Source organism: Marmota flaviventris, chromosome 3 (genome assembly GCF_047511675.1).
Source record: "Marmota flaviventris isolate mMarFla1 chromosome 3, mMarFla1.hap1, whole genome shotgun sequence".
Lineage (NCBI taxonomy): Eukaryota > Metazoa > Chordata > Mammalia > Rodentia > Sciuridae > Marmota > Marmota flaviventris.
Genome location: NC_092500.1, coordinates 152,312,213 through 152,331,207, shown reverse-complemented (window position 1 = coordinate 152,331,207; position 18,995 = coordinate 152,312,213). Strand labels below are relative to the sequence as shown.

The following is an 18,995-nucleotide window of genomic DNA, read 5'->3' as shown; positions in this document are numbered from 1 at the left end:
GATGAATCCTGTTCATTGTAGGAATAATATAATGTGGAGTTTAGTTAGCATCTGAGGCAAATTAATCACACACTTAATTGAGGACACTACCAGATGCTTTAATTTTCTATATCATTTTGAACAGGTTATTGTGCTTTAATCTCCTGAATATAAAACTGTGAGACTTCTATATTGTTTGAGGAAACACCTATCCAATTATGCACTTATAGTAGATATTCATAAATGTAAGTTTTTTCTTCTAATATCTAATAGCTTGGTAGGTAACTGTATAAAGTATGTTAATTTACTTTTTGCTAAGAAAGGGTCTTGAGACCCTGTATCATTAAAAATCATCCTGAGTTTGTTTACAACTTAATTTCTTGTTCTGGGTTGAATTTATCTTCCGAAAATTCATGTCCACCTGGAACCTGTGACAGTGGCTTTATTTGGAAATAAAGTATTTGCAAATATAATCAAGTTTAAAATGTTTTTTTTTTTTTTTCCTGGCTGGACATGGTAGTAAACAGCTGTAATCCCAGTGGCTCAGGAGGCTGAGACAGGAGAATCTCAAGTTCAAAGCCAGCCTCAGCACTTAAGCAAGACCCTGTCTCAAAATTTAAAAATGAATGAATGAATGAATGGATGGATGGATGGATGGATGGGCTAGGGATGTTGCTCAGTGGTTCAGTGTCCCTGGGTTTAATACCTGATGACCGAAAGAAAAAGGAGGTTTATCTGGATTAGGATGATCTCTAATTTCTAATCCAAAATTTCTGATATCCTTATAAAAAGAGGGAATTTGGGACACAAAGATACAGGGATAATGCCATGTGACTATGGAGGTAGAGACTAAAGTGATTCATCAACAATCCAAGGATTACCAAGGATTGTCAGGAATAAGAATCTAGGAGAGGGGAGGAACAGATTCTTCCCTAGAGCTCCCAGAGAAAGCATGACCCTGCTGATATCTTGATTTTAGACTTCTATCCTCCAAAACTATGAGAGAATATATTTCTGTTGTGGTAAGCTCCCATATTTGTAACAGCTTATTTGGACCCTCCTAAGGAACCAAAACAGCACCCTACCTCCACTTTACAGATTTCTTGGCATTTTCCTAAAGAAGTTTACAACTGTCCCTAGAAAGCTGAGTAAGGACATTGCTATTGACTTTCTTACCTTTTATCTTTGTGTTGGGTTGTTATCTTGGAGCTCCCTAAAAATTTAGATATCTGAGTTAAAAAAAAAAACAAAACAGCAGTGACTTTGATTGGATACCATGAATTTGTTGAGATAAGAGAGACTAGGGACTTTGTATAGTAAAAGATCAGATTATGGTTTTGGGAAATGCTGATGCCAAGATGAATAGTATTTCACTGTAATGAAATGTTAAGTGCAGCAGCTGATGCTAGTGGGAGGCCATGCGTGCACCACATTGGAGAGATGCTTCAGTTGTCAGCCATTAGATACATTTTTAGATGGAGGTTATACGGTTAGAATAGGTATTTCATGGATAGCCCATACTAGTTAAGTGAACAGATTTCATAAAATTACATATTACACAATGAGGCTCTTTGTCCTTGCTGTTGGTATCTATATTTTCTGTCTACCCTCAGAGGCAGAAGATTCCTGTCAGTGTGAATAGTAAGTACTTAGATAAAAATGACTTGAAATGCATTAAAATGTGACCAGTGGGGAAGTGTAGGCAAATAAACTTTTTAAAGAAAGAAAGTGCTTTTATTTTGTTAGCAGAGACAGTGTTTACTACCCCAAAAGAGTTTAAAAAAAAACAGTTTTTTTTCTTCACACAGAAATTCAGGGACCATTTTAAGAATATTACTATGTAAGTATGGACTTTTCATAAATAAGTATTTAAATATAATTAGATACCAAGCAGGTTTTTGGACCCATACAAACCAATTATATAACCATATGTAATGAGTCAAAGCATCAATAAATTTCAAATGTTCTATATTCTGCTTATGACTGTTAAAACATTGAGCTATAAACAGGAAATAAACTAGCATTAAAATTAAGAAACATCTGAATATAATAAAATCACAAATAATAAATGTACAGAGCACTCAATCCCTACCTGTATTGTAATGTTTAGTGCAGTATCGTAAATCTTTTTCTTCTTTCAACAGAAACTGGGGCAAAGTTAGTCCTTCGGCCACTTGTACAGGTGCTTCATCTTGCCATTCAAAAATAAGATCATTCATTGTATACCCAACTAGTCAAAACATAATAAAAATATTAAGAGCCAAAAAAGGATTTTCAAAGAAGAGAAATTAATAACTACTTGTGTAGTCACATAGGATAAAAAGATCACTTTCATCTTATCAATTGAACTATGTACTACATGGTTCCATTTAACAAGAGTATTCTTATGGAACACTCAACCAAATAATGTAAAAAAATGAAGTAGACTAATAAAAAATATTACATAACAGGTAGAATATTTAAGGGACAAGATGCTTTCCTTGAGATGGGCAGCTGCTAAATTGAACAATTTTTATTTGGTTCAATTTCATTAGTTTTCCACTTAACTTCTTTCACATTATTTCAGTTTTTGTTGAAAAAATCCTAATTTTTTCAACAAAAACAGAAATTGTCACTGGCTAGAATGTGACCAACTGAAACATCTGTGGGGAAAGTACTACTGCCTGATGGCTCTCTTAATTTAATCATTAGCTATTTTAGCATACAGTATCTGTTTCTATATTCCAAGTCCTGACATGGACAAAATATTAGTTTAAATAGAGATTTCTTCTGTTTAGGGGAAGATAATAGTACTAAAAATTTCACATGGGGTAGTTTGTGGAGGAGGAATTTCTTGTACATGCTATCAGTTCAGGATAGAATTAAGTAATGGATTTTGTAATAAGTCAACAACTTTTAGTAAACTAAAAATTCATATCTCTAAATGAGAGTATCTAAGAAAAGCAGAATTTCATTTTTTTATTCCCCTTGAGTGTGAAATTATGGAAATTTATGCTTGAAGTTTACTGGAATAAGGACCCAAAAGTGATTGTGATCTGTGAGGTAGGGTTGTTTAATCTGGTGAGTTCCTTGAAGCACAACCACCATGGAGGAGAGAGAGGAAGCATGTGTGGTCTCTGAACTAAATGAGGTGGTCAGACAAAGGAAGTGAAAGCTCTAGATCTAAGAAGCTACACACAGGGGAACTTATGCCAAACAAAATTTTATTAGAAGGAACCTTGTATTATACGAAAGAGGCTGTGCGAGTAATTAGAAACAACTGGTGTGGAGTAGGTTAGGCAGAAAAGAGTAATGAGCAGGGAAGAGAACTGATCACTCTCTATCTTCCCCAATACCTGGGCAGAAGCATTCCAGAGAGCTGAATCTGTTCTAGCTGTGGTGGTAATAATTCTTCCACTCCCACTTGACCCTTGAGCTTACCTGGCAGCCTCTAATGATGTTGCAAGAGCATCTTTTATCAGACCCCTTCAGAATGTCTGGGATTCTGCTACTGAAGTTTTTTTTTTTTTGAGTAACAGTACTATCAGTGTGATGGCTATTATGGAACAAGCACTACTTGGTACAGTTTGTAAAGTCATCCAGACTACAGGGGACATGTATGAATTTTTGTTCTAGGGCAGGACTATTTTCTTGACTGTTGTACTTAGCACAACAAGAACTTATTACCTGACTTGCTTACACACACAAAAAAAAATTTAGTGAACCTTGAGCAGGACTATTTTCTTGACTGTTGTACTTAGCACAACAAGAACTTATTACCTGACTTGCTTACACACACAAAAAAAAATTTAGTGAACCTTGCAGTTACTGCTTTGATTAGTATAAAAAGAAGGCTTTTGCTTTTATTCATAAGTTCTTTAATTAATATGTTCATTATAGATACCATTTGACCTAGAAAGAAAATAGAGATGCACACTTTTCTGTGATCTAGAGATAAATAGGCATCAGTTCTTCTCTGCTGCCAGATTAAGACTTGCATGTTATTCTGTCACACATTTAGCCACTACAGACAAAATATGTGAGATTTTGTGCCAATTTTATACAGATGGATAAAATAAGAGAGCTGAAACTTCATTTTGTTTTGACATTCTAAATTTGTATCAAGGTCTTCTGTAAAAGAAACTAGCTCTCTGAATTTCCCTCAAAGAACAAGCTCTAAGTAGTCTATAATACAGTTTTTAGATAGCATATATAATTTTCTTTTATCTTCAATAATCAACCACACTAAACAATTTAGGAATATGAATTTTATAAGCATACTGTTCTACTTTATTATAACCCATAAAATATTTAATTTTGAAACCAGAAGAAAAAATAATGAGTTTGCCAATTTATGGGAAGTTCTTATTCTGAGTTTGCTTACTGGGTGTTAAAGGCAAACTAAATAAATGGCATTATTGTCTCAATAAACCTTGAAACAAAACTTTAAATAATCATTTTTTCTATGAATTTCAAAGTGTTTTAGTGTCCTTATACTTTTCTTTGACAGATCTTTATGAAAGTCTAAGAATCTTAAGAGGAGCAGATTGGCTAATGAGATCATGAGTTGGGGTCATGAATTGAATTGCCTTGTACTATACTAAAATTCAAAATGAAAAACAATTTATTAGTGAACAAAGACATTAACTCTAACTTGAGCCAACAATTTCAATTTTTAGCTGTGATGAAAAATATAAATGAATGACTCTACTTGTTTTTCCAAAAAGCATTTATTGAGTACCTACTGTTATGTAAGGCATGCTTCATTTGAGTTGTACCTTGAAAACAAGGCAATATCTGTATATAAAGAAAGTGAGAAGGTGGAACACTTCAAGCAAAAGAAAAAGAAAATTGATTTGAAAGAAATTGAAAATTCCCAAGGTTAACAAAAGAAAATAGTATTAACTTCATTCATCTAGAACCAGTTTGCACCCAAGAGCATATGAAATGAAGAAATAAATAAATGTAGGGTTGTGAAGTTTAAAATCTGGATTGGAAAGCTTGATTTTTAAAATTCCCTGTGGACAGTAATGGGAAAGTGGGATCTTCTGAGTAAGGGAGATATCACAAAAACTATGCTTTAGAAATACTACTCTAGCATAATCCTTTCATGGAATCCACAGGATCAAAAGCACTATCATAGTTATAGTATGATATTATTTGCCTTTTATTGCTTTGATATTTATCCTGACATTGAAAAAACAATGGTGGGTAAAAGTTCTAGTGCTTATCACAAATAAAGGCAGTGGCCTCAGGCTACGCTGGTAGTTATTCTTTACTGGCCTATCTTCAGGTAAAACAATGCCACTTTCATTTAAGAATGCCCTTGATCCTTGAAGAAGCAGTGAATATCTTATAGTAAAATCATGTTACTTTTCTCTCAGAATGTCCTTTATTATTGTGTAAGATTTATATTTTCTATCAAAGTTAATCCTGTAATGCAACATAGGCATGATTACTGTAATTTAAGTTTCATGAGTATAATGGTGCCATCTTATGCTAGTGAATTATGTGGTCAGAATGGAGCCATCTTAAAACTAGGTAATCATGTAATTGGAATGGAGTCATTTTAAATTTAGGGAATCATATGACCAAAGTGGTGCCATTTTTAATTTTCTGACAAGTATCCAATCACAACTGTAACTGTCCATGCCCATCCCCAATTTAAAATTAGCTCATTGCATAGATTTTACCTCTGAGTTCTTCCTATGAGAAGCAAGGGGCTCATCTTGTTAAGGATAAATATTGGCAAATTGCCCTCCCAGTTGTGCTTGCTCACCAGATTCCATTTGGGAGCATACCCTTTGGCAAAAGCACAATTTTGCCTTGCCAACCCATATATTTAATTTTTTGAGGCACCTCATTATTTCTAACATGATTAAGTAATAACAAATTTTATTAAGTTTGATCCTTATGTAAAAATGTGAGTTGTAATTGTTACAAGGTGAACTGTTTTTGTTTGTTTTTTAATGAAACAACATTTTCATTTGAAAAACTGGAACACTGTGCTTATTATGCCTAGGTAGTTGGCAGAAAATTTCTTGAATGTGAAGAAACTAAGCCTACCATTTTAAAGGGAACAAAAATTGGCTGTATTTGCTGTTAATATTAGATTTTTAGCTTTTCAAGCCCAAATTAGAATTTTGGATAAATTGTTTTCACAGTATAAGTTTAATAGTTTCTCAGTACTTAAGGGATGTTTTGTTAAGCTCTATAGTGACATTCATGGATGTGATCTTTTGAAATTGTACAGTAAAATGTGTCAATTGTTTGGAAGATTAGAGTAATACATTAAACTAATAGTTTCCAAATAATTAAAACATTATGTTAAAAAGTCATGCATAGATAAAAAGATCTGTTCTCAGTGCAAAACAGATAAATGGATTTTAATTTAAAAGAATACGAAGAGTTCATTGATATGGTTTCCAATGTCACATTGCTGCTAACCTTTAAGAAACTACTACCTTTGGAGACTAAAGTTTTAATTACCTATTAAGAAGGTACAACAAACCAAAAATCCTCTTATTCTTCTGTGGTAGTCCACCAGGAATATAAATCAGAGCTAAAATTTTAGTAGATCATTTTATTAATTTGTCATTTAATTAGATACATATTTACAGAGAAGAAAAAGAATATTTCAATTTTTAATCTACACTACCTACAATAACTGTGGCACACTCTGCTTATATCTCATTTCTTATACCTTTAGGGTAGCTTTCTCTGATCCTCTAATAAAATACCTTTCCTTCCATTAGTCTACAATACCCTTTGCTTCTTTATTTTTTCAATTGTACTTTATCCTTCGCTGACAATGTATATATTCACCAGGTTTTTATACTGTTTTTTTACCTTTCCTCCTAGAATTTAAACTTTGCAAAAGAAATATATTCTCTTATTCAATTTTAATCCTTGGTATGTTTTCCCACACCTAAAGTAATATGTGGCATGTAGCAGGTACTTTAATATTTGAATTAGAATACAGAAGGGGAGAAAGAGAAATTGACCCTTGAGCTTACCTGGCAGCCTCTAATGATGTAATGATGTTGCAAGAGCAAGTGTGTGTGTGTGTGTGTGTGTGTGTGTGTGTGTGTGAGAGAGAGAGAGAGAGAGAGGGAGGGAGAGAGAGAGAGATGATTTTATTTTGGGCTACACTAAATTTAAAATGCTAGCAGGAGATGTGGGTATTGATGCTAACGAATTTAACATTGACTATATGTTGAAATGACTATATGTTGAAAATAATTGAAACCATGGGCCTATATACTAAAAGTGAGGTCAGGATTGGAGATATAGGTTTGAGAATAATACCCTCTCAAGCAGGATCTGGGAGATCATTTGCAAGAAATAGCAAAAGAGACACTCAATCATTGGGTTAATTAAAATAAATGAATTCAAATTATGATATAATTAAAGATAGCCTTATAAATCTAATTAAAATGCACTATAAAACAAAACAAGAAACATTCAGTACTGTTATATAAACAGAAAAACTGGTCGAAGAAATCAAAGGTAAAACTTAGATGTATATAGGGGTAAACATTTAATAATAGTGTTAATTGCACATTGCACAGTACAGGTGGTAGAAGATCAGATGGAACTTAGCAGTTTGATTTGTGAGGCTGGAATAAAAGATGTAAATATAATCTTGAGAGATACAGAAAAGGACTCTGGACCCTTTTTTTCTTGCAGGATGCCTCTGTTGCTAATATAGACAGGGAATTGGAAGAATGAGCCAGTGTTCAGGTTCTGCTAGTGGCATGATATGAATATAGGAAAAAAGAAAAATCTAGCAACTACAGCCTGATAGTCTTTGGTTAAAGACACCACACAATCTATGTTATTCTCAACAGGCTTAATGACTGGGGCAGTTAAAGTGGCTTTAATTTTAATTTTTAGAATTATGTACAATTTTTTTCATGCAGGTATCTTAGAAACATATAGTCATGATATATATTTAAGTAATTACTCAAATTTGAAGCACAATTTTTAAAAATAAGCAATTAATATGCTATAGAAGTTTATAATAGTTAAGAATGAAGTATAAGTTTACAAGGGAGGGGTTCTTTACAGCCCTGTAGAAAGAGGATGCAAATTTCCAATTTTTTACCCTCCTCCATGTCATTAGATAACAAAATAGTTTATTAAAAAAATTTTTGTTTGAGTTTGTTTGTTTCAGGACTAAGGATTGTACTCAGGGCCTTGTGCATGCCAGGGAAGTGCACTTACCACTTAACTACCTCCCCAGTACTTTTTTTTTTTAAGACAACATCTCTGTATATTGACAGGGCTAACCTCTAACTTGCAATCCTACTGCTTCAGCCTGCCTCCTGAGTATCTAAGATTATAGTCATGGGCTACCACATCCAACAGTGTTCTCTTTCTTTCTTTTTTTCTTTAATTAAACATAAGATATTAGTAATGGGAATCATCTGTAGAACTCAGGAGATCTAAATGTATGATTGTTAAAAAAAAACCCTTAACATATGACGTTAACTAACTAAAAATTAAGACAACAATGAGATGCTACTATACACCTGTTAGAATCAAAATTCAAAACATTGACAACAGATGCAAGTGAGGATGTAGAAAAACAGAACTCTCATTCATTGCTGGTGGGAATGCAAAAATGATATACTCATTTTGAAAGATGGTTTGGCAATTTCAAGTTCAGAATGAACTTAGAGATTTAAAATCAATTATAAGTTCATATTTAGATTAAAGTAGATAGGAATAATTTTTGGCCTGCTGTCTTAAATGTTATTAGGAATAAGAGAAAGAGAGTTGAGAGAGGGCAAGATTCATTTCTAGTTTGATCCAGTTTGCAGATGCTTATATTCTTAATAAACAGCTGGACTTTAAAAAACAAAAGGAAAGAAATGCTCACTCTTGGCTGAGTATTGCTGACATACTGAGTATTGCTAGGAGAAATATTGCTCAAGTAACTCTTATTGACCTGACAAGAAACAACTGTTATGTCAGAATGTATTTAATTAAAACCTTTTTATTTATAATTGATGCATTTAATTTGATTTTTTTACCATAACTCAGGCTGTTACATGTGGTTTCATTTAAATTATAGGTCTGCTAATTTAAGTATCTTTTTAGTAATTACACTTTCTCTAAAACATGCTGGTATAACTAACCATAATTGTTATCTTACAAGTGCTTGCATTAAATTTCTCTTTAAAGACTGCAGATACTTGAGTATATATGAGATTTAAGCCTTCCCTTGGGATAATGGTGAAAATATAACTTGTGACTCCTTAATACTCTCTTTAAGTGACAATCATACCAATAACTTTGCACATTTCTCCAAAGATTGATACAAATAGAAAATACAATATTTAATTTTCTGTGAGAAATCTCAATTAAAATTATCAAAGGACGTGACTATGATCTCATTTTAATGTGGAAAAGATGTTGTGTTTTTTTGCATTTCTGCAGTAGGAAAGACTATGAGAGGACTCTGCCGGAACACCTCTTTGGAGTTAATTCAGATTGTGAGAAATCATTTCATGTCTGCCTCCCAGAAGTTTGAAGGTTTAGATCTACTCCAATTTATGAAATAATCCATTTCATAGGTTCCAAATCATAACAAAGAGATTCGGTTAGCCAAGGCAGTTTGTCAATATCTATAAGTTTATAATGTTGTGAGTAGAGAATAAAAAGTCACTGTAATTCTCTTGGGGTTTTAATGTCTGATGTTTCAGTATCACTATTCATTAGTAAGAATGCAGAACCAGAATAATCATAGAGAAGGAAGTCCTACATAGTACTAGCAAGAAGATCCACTTCAGATTGTCATTTCTGAGTGCATTTGACAATGTCATGAAATAGTATTCATAATGATAACAGTGGAGTATCCATCTGGGGGGTCCTGGTTGGCATCACAAAGAATTGAACAAGACATACAGAGTAATAGATTTACTGAAAACAAAAGTAACACTGTAGAGTGGAGTGAGCTGAGCAAAGCCCCATGTCTGAGTGAGTTTTGTCTTTTGTACCCTGAGTTGTGCCTCTGTCCTCTTTTCACAGACCTAATTAAAGACCTTGACCATTTGTTCCCACTGGTTACTTTATTTTCACCTAATTAGAATAGATTTTCCATTAGTTACTTGGTTTTTGTCTGATTAGAATACAAAACCTATGATGGGGGTGCCATGGCAATAAACCCAGTCTGTGACAGTGATAGGAGTGCTCATGGTAATATCATTCATCCCAAACAGGGCTGTGGTGACTCAACTCTCTGTCTTGTATTTCAGCTGGCATTTGTTTTTTTGTAACCTGCCTTCACCATCTTGATATCCTTAAACTTTTACCCCAATAATGCTATGGAATTCAAATTTTAATATGATTGACTTACTTAAAAATCAGATAATGAAATTATAAAAATATAGTACAATTACTTTTTAAGGTGAAACATCACAAAATTTTTATCAATGAAGTTAAGTTCATTGGTGGTTCAAGAGAAGGAAATCAGTATGGTAATGGACAGATTTCAAATATTTATATTTAATATTTCAAATATTGATTTTCACATTTACTACACAGTGTAATAAATGCTTATACTGTTTAGCCTTGGCAGAAATCTATATGGTATTAAGAATTATTATTATATTGGGGCTGGGGATGTGGTTCAAGCGGTAACGCACTTGCCTGGCATGTGCGGGGCGCTGGGTTCGATCCTCAGCACCGCATAAAATAAAATAAGACATTCCGTCCACCGAAAACTGAAAAATAAATATTAAAAAATTCTCTCTCTCTTTTAAAAAAATAATTATTATTATAATTTGCTGTATAATAAAACCACATTGCTTCTCTCAGATGTAATAGCTGTGTTTACTTTTTAATAAATTTATCATAACAAACTTTAAAAATAATATTTCCAACAAGGCAAAAGATGACTGGTGATTTACTTGCAAAAAAATCCTGTAATATCATCGATAACTAAAATGAAAAATGTATTTGTACAGAAAAATATCTGAATAATTAGAAGTAAGCAGCTCTATATAATTCTGTTTCACCTCAAATTGTCAGGTTACAGCTGGGCACAGTGGTGCACATCTGTAGTCCCAGTGGCCCTGGATGCTGCTGAGGCATGAGTATTGCAAGTTGAGAGCCACTCTCAGCATCTTAATGAGGCCCTAAGCAACTTAGTGAGACTCTGTCTCAAAAAATAAAAAAGGGCTGGGGATGTGGCTCAGTGGTTAAGTGCTGGGTTCAATCCTGGTACCAAAAAAAAAAAAAAAAAAAGTTACACAGCAAAATCTGTGATGACTCTGAAAAAAGAAGTTTGTGAGAACCTTAATATATTATTGTGAGAATTACTTTAAAGCAAAATGCTTCCTGTCAGTTTGTTTTTAAATGTTATCTCCTTTTGGAAATATATTCAGAAGCCTTAATATTTGAAGTATGCCAATCTTAAATTGCTCATCACAAGTTAACCTGAAGTTCAAAACTGTACTCAAATTATGCTGACATTAAAGAGTAAACTTGATAAATAGTTAACAGATTATTTGTTAAATGATTCAATTATATTATAACCTACATTCTTAGGATAATTTTGCCTGGGTGTTCTAATTCATAAAGTTATAATTATATACTGATTTCAAGTAAATATGACAACTTAATTATGGGCATGGAGACTTTTTGCATCCACAGTATAACATATGGCTCATTTCTTATGAGATGATAGAAGCAGTGATTGTAATTAGATTGAGGGGGAGGTTTAATCACAAAAAAGCAAGTTAATGACAAGCAGGGGAGATTTTAACATTTTCTCTGTCCTGACAGGGAACAGATTTAGTGATGGGAATGTGAGGTTAAAGGAATAATTCTATAAAATGGGCCCACAACTTTCTCTCACATGCTTTCTCTTTTTAAAAAATAAAAAAACAAAATAACCTGCAGCCCTGCCTGGGTTAAGTTGACAGGACATGTTACATTCCTCAGAAAACTACCTGTTATCTGCAGGAGATGTGCAGGCCTGAAATGCCAACAAGAAAACACAAGTTACCCTGAAGGGGGGAAATTTTGTGACCCTTTTCCAGACAAGAAGAATACAGGAAGATAAGGATAGTTCACCCTAACCAGAAATCTGTAAGAACAGATTCCAGTAAGAACTGGAGCATGTGCCATAGTGACCTGGAGATGTCATGGACAGTGGGGACTTGAAAGTCTGATGTCATCCTGCTGCTACAAGTCAAGAGGTGTACCTTGGTGAGACTCTTTCAAAACTTCCATAGAAACACCTCCCTCCCCACAAACAAACAAAGGAGCAAACAACAACAGCAAAACAAACAAACAAAAAACCTAGAGGATAGGAGAGGAGTGCTATATTGTGATTGTTCCTTTTTCCCTTTCCTATCCTCTAATAAACTCATGCCTTTTACTCTGAGTGATATGTCTCAAATGTTTCTAGCATGATTGCAAGAATTAAGGTTTGAAGGGGGCCTCTGTGCTGCCTCAGTTTCACAGAAGGCCCATGCTCTCTATATAACAAGGATTGCATACAGATCTATTCAATCAGTTTCAAAGTAGCTATGCTGGGAAATTTTGTGGGATTATTGTTTGACATAGGAGGGAAAAAATCAACATTTCTAGAAAATACTCCAACTTCTACTGATAGTGTATTTGTATCATATTTATATATAAAGACCTATTCCAGAAAACCCTCATATTTATGGACTCATACATTTTAATTGTTATTTTAAATCTACAGTTTTGTAGCAGACATGGCGACTATAAATAGTATGAATCTCCCTTGTTCTTGCCAAGTGTAAACAATTTGTAAAGCAAGCCAGCCACCCTGTCTGCATTTTCCTTCCTTCCTTCCTTCCTTCCTTCCTTTAACCTTTTCCCCTCCTCTCCCTTCTCCTTCCCTCCTCTTTCCTTCCCTTCGGTTCCTTTCTCTTGTATTCCCTCCCTTTCTCTTTTTTTCTGTCTCTTTCCCTGCCTCCCATCCTCCCTTTCTTCATCCACATCTGCTTCTGGATTTTTCTTTCTACCCTCACCCAGACCTCAGAAAAATCAACAAATTTGACTACAGGTAGGGTATGTTGTGAAGAAACAGGCCACTTGGAAGTCTTGACAGCTCATAAATTTGGTGAAACATTTACTAAACACTATAGATACTTACAAATTCCCTGGAAAATGAAGGGGATACTTATCACACAACCAATAAGAATCCATTGGTAGGGATCTATGAACATGGCTGCACCAGAGCAGGTCAGGCATAAAGTAAGCAGCCAAAGTTAGTACTATCACAATTTAAAATTTCTGCATTTTGACCTCAGTATGGTGTTAAAACACTTCCAAGTTTCATTTCACTAATTTATTAATGTAACTATTAACCATACTTTGTGGTTAAAAAATAGATTATTATCTCTAAATTTTTATTCACTTTTTTCCCCCCAGATTTTTATTTTCTCACTTTCTAGTTAGGCTTGTTTCCCTCTTGATTATAATTGCAGATAATTCATATTGGTTTTCTTTACTGGTTGGGTTTTTTTTTCCCTCTTGATCCTTTTTATGATATTCCATGGCCTCTTGATGCTATGTTCTTAATTTCACATATCAGATTTTCTTGTATATTTAAATATTTTATGAAATCCTAACCTTTTGCTGTTCTTCAATGTAGTTCAGTTGTCTCAGTGACAACCAGGTCTCTGGAAAATTAATGGATTTACATAGTTTATATAGTTTCTTAATGAAAGATTTAAGGGCTTAAGACATTTTCCCGAATGCTTTCTCTTGTATAATAGCTGTCAGTACACTTCATAGTTGAAGAGATGATTGTGATTATATACTGGGGTCATTTCTAGGGATAGTACTATTCAAATTTTGAAAGCATGCTCTGGAAAGGCTGTTTGGTGTATGTAGAAAGTATGAGGACTGAGAGAACTGGGATTATTTTGAGCATTATTTAAGGAAGAAAGAAAATGGTAACGGTTCCAAGCAGTAGAGAATAGCAAATGGAGCTGGGTGCAGTGGTGCATGCTTGTAATCCCAGTGACCCAGGAGGCTGAGGCAGTAGGATTGCCAGTTTGAGACCAGGCTCAGCAATTTTTGGAGGACCTAAGCAATTTTGTGAGACCCTGTCTCAAAATGAAAATAGTCCCGAGGATGTGGCTCAGTGGTAAAGCACCCCAAAGTTCAATCCTCAGTACCAAAAAAAAAAAAAAAAAAGAAAGAAAAAATGGCAAATGGATGATTCATAGGAAAAATTATTGTAATAGTTTAAATTACAGGTGATTTTGAATCTTATAATACGTCTACTGAACCTCACATTAAGATGGTTGCCATCCGTGTAATTAGTCAAAAGGGAAAGATACATGAAACTACATAAAATTTAAAAGTTTTGCAGAGAAAAAAAATAACATGATCAATTTCTGAGACAAAACAAAAAGAAACTTTTTCACGTTTTCCCTTTTCTTTTACTTATATTAAATCTCACAATATACTCAATCTTGAAATTTGCAAATAGGAAGGGACTGCCCTAAACCTTTATTCCTTACTCATAAAGAAGTGCTTTTTAAGGTGAGGGGCTGTGAGGGAAAAAATAACTTTCTCCTATGCCCAAACCATAGTTTAACTTTGACAAGACTGTAGATAAATTGATATTTTCATGTATTATAAAGTTCTTATTGGTTGTGTGATAATATCCCCCTCATATTCCATGTATCTTTATGCTATGAAAAAGAATATGGGAATTCCTCAAAAAATAACAAAGAACAAATTATTATACAAGCAGTTTTATATGTTAAAAAGGATTGAGAACATGGTTTTGAAAAGGTATTTTATGTACATGTTTATAGCAGTATTATTCACAATAGCCAAAGTGTGGAAGCAACCCAGGGGTCTGTGGATGATGAATGGAGAAACAAATCATAATATGTACATACAATGGAATATTAAAGAAAAAAAATTCAGACACATACTACAACATGGATAAACTTTGAAGATAGCATGCTCAGTCATAAAAAGACTTTCAGGACATCATGTGTGTCAAAAAGGACAAATATTGTATGATTCTACTTTTATGAATCTAGAGTAGTTAAGTTCATACAAACAAAAAGTAGAAGGGTGGTTGTAGGGGCTGGAGGAAGAGAGAAATGGGGATATATATATATATATATATATATATATATATATATTGGGTATATAGTTTCAGTTTTGCAAGAGGAAAAATCTTGGGAGACTGGTTGCAATCAATATTGTGAATATAATTGACATTGCTGAGCTGTACACTTAAAAATAGTAAAAATGATAATTTTATGTATTACTTTAGTTTGAATGTTGTCCCTTCTGAAACTCATGCTGAATTTAGTTGTCATATAATAGTGTTACAGAGGTGGAAATTTTAAGAGGTGGTCAGGCCATGAGGACTCCACCCTCATAGGTCATATTACTGCCATTAGAAAGGGTAATTTCAGACCTGTTTTGTGTGTCTGCCCATCTGGCCTGTGCCATGGGTTGCTGTAGCCAGAAGGCCCTTAACAGATACTAGCACTTTGACCTTGGACTGTGAGCCAATACATTTTTGTTCATTTGAAATTACCCAGTCTGTGTTACTCTCTTGTAGCAACACAGAATAGATTGACATGTATTTACCACAATTCATAATAAAATTAATAAAAATAAAAAATCTAAAATTCTGAAGGAGAAGATAAATGAGCAAGCCACAGTGTTCAGAAGATTGTGAAATCATGATATGAGTTGAAAGTAGAGTCTGGGAAAATATATTGAATTTGCCCCAAGGATTCTTCCCAGTTCCTGTGAGTGAAGAGGGAACTGTTCTAGGCAGCCAACTTGATGTTCTCTTTAAGTAATCTTTGGTTAAATATGATCACAATCAGACCAAATTAACTTCCCCATATAATAAAAACCCATGTTATTGATTGTAGTTAAGATAGATTGTTACCTTAGTTTTCTCCAGGATGTCTAGTGATAATCAAGAAAGTCAGTTTCACTGCTTTGCATGTAGTGGATGGGAGTGGGAAGGCAATAAAATGTGAACAGAAAAATTTAAAAAATGATTTCATATAGTGATATGTATTATGAAGGATAATGAGACAGGAAGTGATGCAGGGGCAGGGGTGCAGAGAGCTAATTGTAAAAAGACAGCCAGAAATGGCCTGGTGGAAGGATGCTAAGGGTCAAGCTATGTTAAATCTGCAGGAAACACATTTTGGGCAGAAGGAAGAGCACAATTTTATCTCATTTTAGGATTATATGAGCTTCATTAGTAGCAATAAATCACATTGTTGAAATAAACAAATATTCTTTGATATTAAACAGGATAAACAGAACATCAAGAACAAAAGATTATTCTCTTAATGCATTGAGGACATACATTTATTTTTTTCCACTTTGAAATTGAAAATACAAACAACAAAAAAAGCGATAATTCAGTTCTACAAGAATAACAAAGGGATAGAACACCATTTGGAGAGGACAAAAGAAAAAATAACTGTTTATATATTCTCTGAAGAAAAATAAATTTCCAGGACATGGAGATATTTTGTAAATTAGATTATTGAAGAAATATAGTCTCTCAAGTGAGTGATAAAGCATTGCAAAGCTGTTAAGAAATTAAAACAATATATTAAAGCATAATTCTTAGCTAGATTCTATTAAACTAGAATTAGAAGAGCTTAACACCAAATGCACACAATTCTAGAATAATTGCATCTGTGAGCAAGTCAAGTTGTGATCAGTAGGAACCACCATTAAGGTCAAAAAGAAAAAGCCATGCCATGTTAATATTATGTCATGATTTTATTACCAAGTATACTGCTATATGAGGTGTTTTCAGAAAAACATTTGGTGAGTTTTGATACTACATGTATGAACGAGGATTTCAAAATTACCTGATGATCAACAGTCATTGATGACTGCTAAAGTGATTTGTGGCTGAATGAAATAGGAATTATTATTTTTTTTTAGTTGTAATAAAATAAGAAGAATACCTCTAGGGCATTTTCGCAGTTTTCTAAGGCTTCCCCAGTTGGGACTGTGTAATGTTATGTTGTCCAATTCTCTGACCCCAAACCGGGGTCATCAAAGTTGAATTATGGACTAAACCTAACACGATGATATTTAACTGGGGGAAAGGTAAAATTCTTGGCATTTATTTAAGTGAAATAATTGAACAAACATGGAGTGGAGGACATAGTGCTTAATTGTAGTACTTGGCAGACTGTTCATGTGATCTGAGTCAAGTGTTTTTTGGCAACCTATAATGTATGACTGCATAGTCACAGTAGGATTGTGACTGCCATCATGAGGAAGACCCCTACTTTGCAGGTCTTGATTTAGGACAGTTTTCATACTTTTGACAACCAGAGGAAAGGAAGGAGGCAAAGGAGGAAACTCTGATCTTTTCATATGTGGAAAACAAGTGAAAGTACTAGATGTTTAACTTGCAGAGATAAGAATATCATGGTTAAAATTTATAAATATTTGGAATTCATCAGATACATTTAAAGATGACTTATGGTTGTATATTATGAACTATTAAATCAAAGAGTTTGCCCTGTTCATTTCATAGTTGTAGGACTTGGGAAAGTAACTTAACCTCTCTAAACCTTATTTGTGAATCTTTGAAATGCAATTAAAACCTATTAAGTTGCATTTGGGATAAATCAAATATATATGTAATGGATATAAAACTACTATGACATCATTATAAGATTAGTAACACATAATTTTTAATTATAAATTTGTCATGTTTAGAATATCTGATAATAAAAAAATTAACCTACAAAGATGTTGACATATTAAGATATAATGGTCATTAATAAAAAGTAGGATAGAATATTTAATGTTTAAATGGGAATTTATTTTATAAGTAGCTAGTTAGTTCATCAGTGAATATTTTTGTTTTGAGAGGGCTTTTGCTTTATAAACAATGTTATATCTACTTAGGCTTGAGTAACAAATACTCAGAAGACAAGTACCATCTGTATCTCTTGACTAGCAAACAAAAAGCACCATATTATTTTGTAAAATGTCCTAACTTTTGAGTTATGAAAATGAGTTTGGATAATAGCAGTATTATTAGGAAATATTTGTGCAAAATTGACACCAACCCTATCTTTTGCCTTACCTAAGCTTAATACAAATTCCAGAGTAAACAATCTGTGTGATATCAGGCCTGGTTTTTAAATAAATCTGAAAAAAGAAATAGTAAAAACCATCCATCTCTAGAAATTTCTATCCAAAAATGCCACAAGAACATATCTATCTTTAGATGTTTCTATCCAAACCCCATTAAAGTACATTTCAGAAGTTTTCTATTTTTTTAAGGTGACCTTTAAAAATCATTTTTTTTTTTTGTAATTTCAGGAATTTAAGCCTTTAGTAGAAAGCAGTATTTTTGTACTGAATTATGCTTCTTAATTTTTTTTCTTTTCCAGCCCAAGTAATTAAAAAATTTAACTTTTACACATTGGTGATATTTTCCTCATAAGCTATCTCTGTTCCTCTTTTGAAATGAACTATGGAATTAGACCCTGTGTGTATATGATGACAGTTTGTATCCTTTGTCTTCAATGACTCAATTAACAGCATAACTATATTACAGACAATTATTCCATGATTAAAAAATCCTAGCTGGGCATGGTGGCACATGCCTACAATCCCAGCAGTTTGGGAGGCTGAAGCAGGAAGATGGAATGTTCAAAGCTAGGCTCAGCAACTTAGTGAGGCCCTAAGCAACTTAGTAAGTCCCTGTCTCATAATAAAACAAAGAAACACACACAAAAAAGGGACTGAGGGGATGTTGCTCAGTGGTTAAGTATGCCTGGATTCAATTCCTGGTAACCAAAAAGGAAAAAAAAAAAGTCCTTTTTATTTTATTCAACTAAGAAAAAATTTCTCACTTAGAAATTTTCCTTATGATATAAATATAAAGCTGAGCTTCAGTTTTTTTCCTTAGCCCTATTGGTTATATCAATTTTCACTGTAAATTCCTTAGGGACACAGTGTGAATCACAATAAAGCTGTGTTTCCTTCACTCATACATTAGTCCTTTC

At 33.5% G+C, this 18,995-nt stretch overlaps 1 protein-coding gene across 2 annotated transcripts in view; it reads right to left on the bottom strand.

Annotated features, from left to right (window-relative positions):
* Glra3 (glycine receptor alpha 3) overlaps nt 1-18,995 on the bottom strand; it is a 170,744-nt gene that overhangs the window by 32,259 nt on the left and 119,490 nt on the right. For both annotated transcript variants that reach the window (XM_027927103.3, XM_027927105.3), the window contains exon 6: nt 2,072-2,209. In XM_027927103.3, the coding sequence (XP_027782904.3) occupies nt 2,072-2,209 (138 nt within the window). The remainder of the gene's footprint in view (nt 1-2,071; nt 2,210-18,995) is intronic.